The 11,312-nt window shown below is 40.8% G+C and overlaps 1 protein-coding gene and 1 pseudogene across 17 annotated transcripts in view; both read right to left on the bottom strand.

Moving 5' to 3' along the window:
* Positions 1–11,312, bottom strand: part of FOXP1 (forkhead box P1) — a 543,747-nt gene that overhangs the window by 85,023 nt on the left and 447,412 nt on the right. For all 16 annotated transcript variants that reach the window (XR_014216021.1, XM_082209686.1, XM_082209682.1 and 13 more), the window contains one exon: positions 10,856–11,060. Coding sequence is in view for 15 of the 16 variants with exons in the window: in XM_082209686.1 (XP_082065812.1) it covers positions 10,856–11,060 (205 nt within the window). In the remaining variant the exon portion in view is untranslated. The remainder of the gene's footprint in view (positions 1–10,855; positions 11,061–11,312) is intronic.
* On the bottom strand, positions 7,458–8,150 carry LOC309527495 (small ubiquitin-related modifier 3 pseudogene; annotated as a pseudogene). Its single transcript has one exon. The product of its transcript is annotated as a small ubiquitin-related modifier 3 pseudogene (transcript).

The following is an 11,312-nucleotide window of genomic DNA, read 5'->3' as shown; positions in this document are numbered from 1 at the left end:
CACTCAGCTTTGTAATACTGCCCATAAGTTTCCATATACCCTAAATATTACTAGCTGAAAACAAAAACTTTCCTAGAAGTACTGCTTGCTCTTAAGACATGACACTGGTCCTTTTTTTTAGTCATTTGCAGTAAAAATATATACATTGAAGATACAGGAAACAGTCAAACACATTCAGAACTACATCACAAGACTGTTTAAATAAGCAGCAGTTAAATTCAGAGACACATTTTGACCTCGTTACAATCTGGAGGTACAGTCCTTTTTCATGGTACATCACAATAATTTAGCTTCAACATGACAAATGAAACCAGAACAACTCGGTAACTAGAGCTCAAATGAAGGTTCATATACTTGTCACTCTCAATGCTATTCTGAAAAGTGGGGAAAGCGAGGGGGGAGACTAGTTCCATAGTTGGCTTGGCTAACTTCTATAGTAGCCAGCCGACGATTAGTATTTAAAGAAATCAAAGAGTGTAGTAACAGATGTGCGACCTGCAACAGAAAGTTGCCCTCCTGAGTGCTCCTGATCAGGGTTCCAGCCAGCCAGCCATTCCCTCCTCCACAATAAATACTGTGTTTTGTTCTCTACCTCCATATGCCATTTCCCGTTCCAAAGAGCAGTCAGTATTCCAATGCCGCTGAGAATGCTGTCTTCCTTGCACTGTTTTCTAATGTCCTCCCCACCGCAGAATTTTCCCCAATAAGGACTTTTTATACTTTTGCAAACCTCAGGGTTTCCCCAAGTCTGGCGATACCTCCTCTCTTGTGGGTGGGCAGTGCTGTTTTGACTACACTAGCAACAAAATTCACACCCGAACATTAGAAATATACAGAATGACAGCAAGTGATAGCCAGACCTTTCCCACCCCCCGAACAGGTGTAGTTGTCATCGTTTTCAATTTATCCACTTGTTTTCTACAGCCACTATTACTCACCCTGAGCCTTAGCTGGTTAATCTTCATTCCTAAAACGTAGGCTGTGTGTTTCCCTACTCTCCTTGTTTCTCATTTTCTACGTCTTTTCTTAGGCAATCCTGCATTTCTATGAGTTTTCCCCCAAACCAGTTTTGTTCTGAACAAACTGACTGCATCTTAAGCTGGCAATGTGTACATAGCCTTAGTTACATTTGATGAACCAAATTCTTTTTCAGTTGAACTAGCCAGGACAGGTCAGCTTACTGCGCAGGCCATACCCTAAACATGCCGTTTAGTTGATTTCCACACAGAACTGAACTGCAAAGCCTAGACTAAAGTACTATGCCCTGGGACATTTCTTCCAAAGTCAGGTAGCCTTTGCACTTAGGGAAGACAGTGATTTATCTCTATTTACTTCCAAGGATCAAGCCTACAACCTTCTCCCCTACAAATATCTGAATCTCTTTCCACTGAAGGAGGGTTTTAATGGCTGCTGAGGCAGGGTGAAGCATTTTACAACTTCTCCCCCTCTAAAAAGAGAGAAAACCTCTCTTTGGTTTTCTCTCTCTCACCTGACAAAATTTAGCATGTAAACTCCTCAGTGTAGTGACGTGTCTTTCCTCCCAAAACACCACCATCACTGAAACACAAAAACCTCTCTTGCTGCATCTTGTTGAAAATAATTGACCTCCCATCAAATGAAGTCACTTGTTTAATTGAGGCTATTTATTTATTTTGAATTTATACTCCACCTTGTCATCTGAAGATGCCAAAGGCTGCTAACAAAACTCAGAGAGCAGTACTAAAGCAACAAAATCAAATTATTAAAATAAAAGAGGGAAAGGCACACAGAATATGGCAGGTAAAAGTAAACTAACCAGTTAAATTAAAAAAACTCTCATGGGAACAAATGCATGTTCTAAAGGAGATTTTTTTAAAAAAAAACCATCAAAAGGGACACAATTAAGATTTCCTGAGACAGAGAGTTCCACAAAGTTTTCTCTCCCGTGTCCCTGCTAACCTTGGCCTCAGATACAAGTAGAATATGCAAGAGAACCTCCACTGCCAACCTGAAAGGACTGGAAGGTTCTTATGGGAAGAAAGTTTATTCTAAGTGCCCTGATCCCAAACTGTTAAGGTAATTTAATAACTAGCACATTGAATTGACTCCAGAGGGAAATCAGGAACCAGTGCAACTGGAATAGAAAAGGAGTCACACGATCCAGTGGACTTGTCCCTGCAGAATTTTTTTAGCAGCAGAAAATATTAACAGCTGGTGTTTCCGAACAATTTTCAAATACAGCTCCATGTTCCAGTAAACAAAATAAAAGGTGCTCAGGGTACTTATGTCACTAGGACCAGCTCTGCTTTCTGTAGAAATGGGCACAGTTGATGCAGCAGGCTAAACTAAGGAAAGGAATCCTTTTTTTTAAAAATGATATTTATTGAGAATTTAAAATTACAGAGATAAAAAAAGGAAAAGGAAAAGAGAGAGACGGAAAAAGAGGAATTAAACAATACAAGTCAATAAAAAGAAAAAAAGAAAAAAGAAAAAAACAATACATCAAAACCAAAAACAAAAGCAAACGAAAAATTTAAAAACAAGTCCAATATTCCTAAATCTTTATCTTTCGTTAACTTGTTTCATCAACCTCCTCACACCTCCCTTTTTTGTATTCTAGTTATTAATTATCCCAGCAAATCCTTTCCATCTTTCACTATATTCTGTCATTTAATTGCCTTAATTTATTTTAACCTTATCTTACCATAAAAAGCCCTAAAGCTTAAAACTTATTTATACATCATTATTTATAGCATTTCTACTAAAGCCAAATAGTTTCATTCCAACATTTTTTCTAACACTCATTAATTTTACAATAATTCTCTAAATGAATTTTTAAACTTTCTTCCAATCTTCCTCCATCGTCTCATCTTCCTGGTCTCGGGTTTTGTCAGTCCTTACTATCCATTCTATCTAGTCCATCAACCTGGTGATCTTCTATCCGAGGCTCTTAAGTCTTTTCCATGTCCCTTCTGCAGGTCTTCTTCATGTTTATACCTGCACTTTACTTTGTCTTCTGCTGATCTTATTCTTAATTTCCTTCCTTTCTCACTGAGGGGTAGATCTTAGGGAGACTCCAACCGGACAATATCTTTATCCCTTCTCGACAGGTTGGCCCATTCTCCATAGTCAGCACTGAAATCCAAAAGATATTTGAAGGCATGTTTCAAATCCCAGAAGTCAAAACATCCCTGCATAGGGGGATCTATCCAACTTCCCATCTCCAAACCAAACAATACTCCATCTCTTCAAATCTGACTTTCTCCAGGTTCAGTCGTCAAAAACAACAGCATATGTTCCTGAAAGGCTGCGGCTCTCTCCATTTTTATTACTTGAGGTTCAGCAACAACCTCCTCCTTTGTCTTCTGCACAACTTGCCCTGTCAAAGCAGATTCCTGGGTTGGTTCCTGAGTGGTTTCTATATAGGTATTCACTGTTTGTCCAAAACTGCTAACTGCAAGAGTCATCAAATCCATCTTCTCATGTAGCTGTTCCAGTAAAGCGCTTGTCTTGCAAAAAGCAAGCACTAAGGCTTCTTCTGGGCACATTCTTGTTCAAGGTCAATGTCTGGTTCTCACGATCTTTAATCTCTACAGCTGTAGAGTTCCCCAGATCGACTCCAGCAACAGTTTCACAAGCTCCCTCTAGAGGAAACAATTTCTGTTTGTATCCGTCTTTTTGAAAGCAGATCCAGCAACAAAATTACTTTCGTTTTTCAAATATTTTGTTCCTTTTAAATGCAAAAGGAAACATTGGAATCAATACGTTTCTCTTTTTTAACTATCTGTCAAGAAACATTTTATTCTCAGTCAATGAACTTCCCCAAAGCGTCTGTCTCTGACACCCCGTTCCCAGGTTCAGGACGTTGGAAATTTATCTTTCTTTACTCTCTCTCCTGCAGGCTTAAACAATCTAAGATTTTCCCCCTCTTCTCCTGCTTCCAAGGGGGGTTTGGTAGTTTTAGCTGATGGAGATTTAGTCCTTTGCAAACGACTTTCCCGACTTTAGCTTGCAATGTCTTTGCTTCAATCTATTTACAAAAGCGGAAGGCGGACTTCCTGTTTAGAACCTTCCCGCTTCAATGCCAAATTAAGATGTTTCATAGTCCAATTTTCCGTTTTACTCACGGGTAGTTGCTTAAAGTCCAATTGTCCACAGGAAAAAGTCAGCGCTCTCCGGCAACAGCAACGCGGCTTCACTCCGTGAAAAGAGCAGTCGATTCGAAGCACCGCGCCGCTCACCACACTTCGCTCCGGATCCCCGAAACCGGCTTTCCCCGCGAGTAGGGGAGGCGCAAAAGGTGCCAGCCGAATCCCACGTCCACAGGCTTCTCCCGCCTGTGGTTTTTAGTGGGTCTCCACCTCGCCGTGGCAGTCCAGACCCTAATTTCCACGAAGCGGATTCCTCTAAGGGAAGGAATCCTTAGCCATGGCTGCTACATGGAAGCAGCAGTGCTCAATGCAGGAGCACTCTGCAGGATATGACCCTAATTTTTCAGAGGGAGTGTAACTCTTACCCCAAAAGACAACAGCCCTATTCCAGGAATCAAGTTCCATCCACCAATCCCTTGAGTTGGGCTGCAGTAGAGTTGCTAGCAATGCACCCCAATGTCTAACAACAGCAAGAGGGTCTGAAAGTTTGCTTGAGAATATGATTCAATAATAATAATAATAATAATAATAATAATAATAATAATAATAATAATAATAATTTTATTTGTACCCCGCCCTCCCTGGCCGGTGCTGCTTCTGGACATATAACAGCTGGAGAAAACTCCTCCAGAGCACCCCAGCTGAGTGTTGTTGCTCTATCCACCTAGGTGACAGCCTAGCAGAGAGAAAAGAAACTGCTCATTCACAGAGATTCAGTATAAGGCTGACCAGGATGTGGGCAGGGGGCCTGGAGGGATGTGGTGCTGCGCTCTCCTCTCCCCCAGCCTCTGGCACTGGGAATAATCCTCCTGCTAAGATCCAGCTCAAGGCTGCATGTAGGGGGTGGACTGGGGTACCTGCTCCTGTATCCTATTGTTCATCAGCAATTCTCTTTGGAGAAGGAGTGCAAGCAAGAGACGCAAGCTACTTCCTAAGGCTCCGAGTCAATGCCACATTCAAAGAGCTTCTTCAGAGCTGCTACCTTCAATCATCAGTGTTTTCACCCTTTCTTTTACACCCTGAAAACATCTCTGTTGACATTAATCTTCCAGCCGCTTTCTCTCCTGCCCTCTTCTCAATCTGTTAACCTCAGCCCTTAGCTTGTAATATCACTGACACATTGCCTGACTACTTAAATAAGGAGCTTTTTTAAAAAGAGGGAGGGAGGGAGACAGAGAAAAAAGATAGCATTGCTGTAAACTCTGGATGGTGCTTTAGAGAGCAGCTTCTAAATGGGCACTCGCCCGTAGATACAGAAGCAGAAGCAGGTTCACAAACAGGGGTCCCACTTCTCATTTTAGTTCAGATCAGGGAATGCTACTCGTCAATATGCTAAGGAAGGGATTATACACTGCCCTCAGCTTGCGGCTAGTGACTGGGGTCCGGAGGGAAGGTTGATTTTCTCCATTGCATGTGGCTGCCCTCATGAGCTTACATGCTCTGTCAGCCCCTCCAGCAGTCAGGGCACCCCCTCTCTCTCTACAGGTGAAGAAAGAATCCCTGGATAGTAATTAGGATAAATGAGAGAGAAGGTGCCTTCCTCTATTGCAGGTGGCCTTGAACATCTTAGCTTTACTCGCCCAGTTCTTCATTTAGAATAAGAGAATAAAGTGATTTCGGTGCTGTTACTAAAATAAGAGCCAGTCGAATAAGCTCCCAGTCGTTCATCCAAATGGTGAAAGGGTATGGATAGATGTGCCCAATTTTTTTCTTCTCCTGCCATGCATTTACTGCCTGTTCAGTTTCAGATCTCGTCAGATTCAATTCTCAGTCTGTAAAATGGGGGCAACAGTGACCAAGAAGAGGTGAACTTTCCAGTCACTTGCTATGGATTCACTATCAGACTTCCATGGTAACATTACTGCAGGAGAAAACTATGATTGGAGAATAGAGTAAATGGGCAAAAGGAGGGCATTTAAATACAACCTGTATATTTCCGTATCTTGTTCATTTAAAACAAAATATATATTTAGGGCTCAAACTAAAATATGAAATAGGTAAATTAAGTTAAATTAAACTCAAAATGTCAATTCATACTAAAAAAGTAATCTTGCAGTGAAACTGCTCCTAAATCTTTTATAATGACTACTAAAAATGAAATATTTCCCAGTCCTGTTTTTTCGGAAGAAGCTTCGTATTCAGAAAAGGATACCTGAAACAAACACGCCCCTTGTACCCTAGATAGCATTCTCTCTCAAACCTTCATCTGCTTCCCTGAATACTCAGAATTATTCTTTTTTAAAAACAAATAAATAAATAAAAAGCTGGTGAAAAACATCTAAACAAGCAGAGTTTTATGTGTCATATGACACCTAGGCAGGCACCACATTGCCTGACAAAGCAGCAACAGAAACCTTAAGCGCCTTAGTCGGCATTCTTCCTCTTCTTATGGACAGAGGTAATTCAATCATGCTGTTGCAAATTGATGGTGCCAACCTCAAATGCGCCAAAGAGAAGGGAAGCCACCAAAAGCTTGAACCCTGTTCCACTCTGAGCCATTTATCTTTTTATATTTTGATGGACTCAAAAAAGGGTTTTTAAAGAATTGTTCTACTGAACACTAATAAATGATACTGTGCACTTGTATTACAAAATTCATTAGAGGTTAAGGCTGCATTACTATTTTTTAGTTTAATAAGATAAAGAATTGGGACAAAGTTTGTTTTCAAATTTTCTTCCAAAGCTGATTTCAAGCCACTGTACTCTAGTAGATCACAAATGGCAAAGTGTCAACAGTTATTACATGTGAATTTTAAAATGAAGAATATGCTTTGGAGGCACAATTTAAGGTGCAGCATTTCCCCCCCCAGCTTTTCGATTTGACAGACAAGTTTCCATTAAAAACAAATTGTGTAACTATGTTAGGTTCCAAATTTAACATGTAGGGATATATTACATTCCTTAAAAAAAAACACCTACTATCTTGCAATTAGACAGAGATCAGATCACAAAAATCAGGAAATGTCCATTAAAAGCAGATCCAAGTAAGTCACCAACTTTTGCAAGGCAGTTCTGCATGGAGTATAAACAGGCAAATTCTGCTGCAGCTCTAAGAAATATCACTGAACCATTTTGCTTGACTACACATAAAAGCCAACAGTGCCAATTTCCTGTTCTTTTCTCTTTTCTTTAAAAAATATTTTATTCTATGCTATCTTATTATGAAAAAGCACGTGTACATTTGCATCACCTTAAAGCTTAAACTGCCACTAAGCATGTATCTGAAAGTACTGTCCTTTCTGTATATCCCATTAACAATTTTAGAGTAATACCTGTGTTTAATGGTAAAATCCTTTCCTTCTCAACCCAACTGTTTTGAGGAGAAACTTACTATTGCAAGGAAAGAATTTTCAATATTTACATTACATAATTAACCAGTAAAACAGAAACAATGAAAGCCAGGACTAAGTATCCTTGTTTCACAGTAGCCTTGTATTTAGGCCACCAATTTATAGAAACAAGATGACAGCAGACAACAACCAGTATTTGAAAATTTAATTTTGACTGGGCCCATTTTTATGAAGCAGTAATTTTCCACAGATGCAGCTTCAACTTGCACACACAGTAGATCATGGACAGGAAAAGAATTTGGATAAATGTCTTCAGAACATGAGAAGATGCCTGTATGATTGGCATGTTCATTTGTTTACTATTTAATAGCAAATCCAAGGACAAATGATAAAGTGAGTTGGATTTTCACATTCCTCTTCCTAAAAGGACAGGATAGTTAGCACATGCCACCAGTCTGCTGTTGAAACACATCAATAGTATCTTCATCTTCCATTTCCAACTGTGCAGGTGTGTCTGTTTCATTAATTGGTTGTCCATCAAATCTGAATCTAATCTGTCTCATTGACAAACCCTGTCTCTCACAATAGGCCTTCATTAGTTTACTTAGTTGTGGGTGCTGTTTTATTTTAAACTGGACCACTGATCCATTTGGCCAGCTACTTTTAAATTGATATGGTCATCCTCCGTTTTTATTCCTTCCATGGGCTGCTCCTCAGATATGTCGTCGCATCAGGCAAGGACCTCCTCAAGGAGCAAGTCCGAACCTGCTTGGAGCCCCTGTCTTCCTGTCCTCTCCTCTCCCACCCGCCGCCAATTTTCTGTTCTAACATCGTATCTAGCACATATCACGTTAATATTCTATCAGTACAAAAACAGTGTCTACAACCCACTCCTTGAAGTGTGAAGGCTTGGTTTTGGCTTATTCTAGCACACGCACATAGTGTCGAACCATGGTTTAGTGTTACACATGAACCAGACCAGACAGTCTACACAGGGAGGCAAAGAGCACACCACTTTTGTTAACCAGTTCTATGTTCTGTTGGTAAACTGAAATATCGCAGTCTGTATGGTAGGATGTGAACAAACTGAATTCTACATGCCACAGAAGAAAGTGGCTCGGCGGGCACAGAATGTAAGCAAAAAGACACACATATGCTGCCAAGTGTAGTCCATTTCTGGCTTTAAGCTGTTCATTACTCATATATTCCACAGAAACACTTATTCCAGTGCACAGCCTTTAGTCTTTAAAGTTCAGGGTGTGTGTGCATGCGCGCGCACACACACACATACACACAATGCGTTACGATTCTCTCTCCCCTTTTTCTATAAGTTGGAAGAAGCCAAGATCATTTTTCGTACATCTCATCCTCCCAAGAAAACTCAGTCTTCTGGTGCTACAGCAAACATATTTCATTTGACAGACATGCACAAATGTACACCAACAACAACAGGACTAAGTCCTCCCTGTCTAAGTAACAGACACTATATATGACAATATCTCAATTCAAAAAAATGTTCTTAAGTATTTTGCATCTATACATGACAGCTTTGTTTTCTTCATGTAAGCAAGGCACAAGATGTGCTTATATGCTTTGCCTTACCAAAAAAATTTCAAATCACTTGACTAGGAAAAACTTTGGCCAGGAAAAACAACAACCAGTCACCTACAAATTAGTGAGCATAGGCAATTAAGTAAAATAGTTAATTCTCTTTTGATTATTAAGCATATCAAGTTCCAGAGAGGAAAATATCCTTCTCAACATAAACACATACACTTGTCGTCATCACCGGGCCATGAAAGATCATGGCTGGGATCTCAATGGCACAGCAAGAGAGCTTTGTTGAATAGGGAGGCCTTCTCTAGTCTAAAAGTAGACCTCACCCCACATTTCCCAGTCGACAACCCATTTCTGAAACTCAGGGGGACTTTTTGCAACAGCATCTCATACTGCACCATGAGTGGCAATTAGATGCAGGGGAATCCAAACAAAGGCGGTGGGTGTGTTTGTGCACCTACCTGGCCCTCACACAAACAAAAGAAGCAGAGAGACCGAGGCAACAGTCCCAATATGTACCTAGATGTCATCCTAAGAAGGACGACCCACAAAAGGGACAGCAAATGTTAGATCAAGAAGGGTTGTTGTTTCTGTTTTTAAAGTGCTATGTTTGTTGCTCTAGATTTTTAAGGACTTCAGCAGCAGTTTTCAAGCACGATACCTTTTGGGCATTCAAGTCAGTGTGAAATTTGAAGTAGCTAAATCATGAGGTGGGGAACTGGATCTGGTCGATGGGCCAGATACTCATCTGCACCACCACCCCAACCTAATTTGACATGTGGCTGGGGCTGCCCACCTGCCAATCACTTGACATCACAATCACATGACCCCTTTTGGACAGCAATTTGCAATCACACCGTCCAGATAAAGAGCCTTCCAAATTGCTTCTCAAGAACCAACAACCAGTTGACAGACAAACAGCAACAGAGATTTCTGAGAAATTGCTTCCCAGGTACCACAAGGAAACAATATACATTAAAACTGGCATCTGCAAAATAATGAGATCTTGACAACATAAACTTGTGTGATTGCACAAATACCTGAATACACTCCTGCTACATTTGTCCATGTGAGCATGGGTTATGTCATATGCTGTAGCACATACCAATCGTAATCAGCGGAATGCAGGATCACTTATATCCAGGATTACCACCTTCATATATTACATTTTTCTTTAGAAAGCGAGCACCTCAACACAAGTCAGAACTGCTCATGTGGACAAAAATGTGTTTGGGGAACCAACTCAAAGACACAACAAAGATTAGTGACTTTAAGTCAGCAAATACTCTTCATGAGTCCAGGGGTATCAGCAGTAACATTTATGCAACACTCAAGAAGTTAACTCTAAGCTTACACACTCAAAAGTTGCTGAATTAATAGAAACAAGGGAAGCTGCCTTATACTGAGTGTTTTCTGGCTCAATACAGTGGTACCTCAGGTTACGAAGTTAATTCATTCCGGAGGTCCATTCTTAACCTGAAACCGTTCTTAACCTGAGGCGCGCTTTCGCTAATGGAGCCTCTCACTGCCGCCGTGCGATTTCCATTCTCATCCTGGGGCAAAGTTCTCAACTCCAGGTTAGCGGAGTTTGTAATCCGAAGTGTTTGTAACCTGAAGCGTTTGTAACCCGAGGTATCACTGTCCTGTGCACCACTGACTGGAAGCAGATCTCCAGAATGTCCCAGCTGGGGATCAAACCTGAGACCTTCTTTATACAAAGCAAATGCTCTACTGATGAGCTATGGTCCTTCTCCATACGCTACGCCATTTCCCCCCTTGTATGTAGGTGACAGAAGCCATATGCATGAATAAAACAAACACCACAGTAAAGATATGCCGCTCTGGGCAGAGATAAGGAGGAATTCTAGAAGCACTTACCTCTCTCTTTTAGGAGTGTGGACTGATAGTTGTCCATTTGTTGAGGCATGTGAGTTTATTATTAAGGAGGCCTTAGAGGAGGCCGAGGAGGAGATGCATGTTGTCGACAGGTCCAAACTGCTGTGGTTGTTGCTTGCGGCTTCCTCTGCTGTGTGAGAACCCGTCACTTCCTTCCAGAGTTGCTGCAGTTCATTTGGAATCATGCCTGAAACAAAATTGAATAGTGAAATTAATTAACAGCTAATTTAGCCATCTTCAAACAGTAATTAATATCAAAGCCGGAAAACAAAACCTAGTCTGGGAGGTTATTTTTCAAATTCCAAGGACCAAGTAATAAATGCCACATACACACCACTGAATTGGAGCAATAGTAATGCTGCCTGCCAAGTCAACGTTTCCCACAAACTGCATGTCCCTGCGGTTGATTAGTTAGGTAAGCTTCACTGTTATGGTAAAC

This window comes from Podarcis vaucheri, assembly GCF_965113315.1.
Source record: "Podarcis vaucheri genome assembly, chromosome: 2".
Lineage (NCBI taxonomy): Eukaryota > Metazoa > Chordata > Lepidosauria > Squamata > Lacertidae > Podarcis > Podarcis vaucheri.
This window is presented reverse-complemented; position numbering and strand designations above follow the sequence as displayed.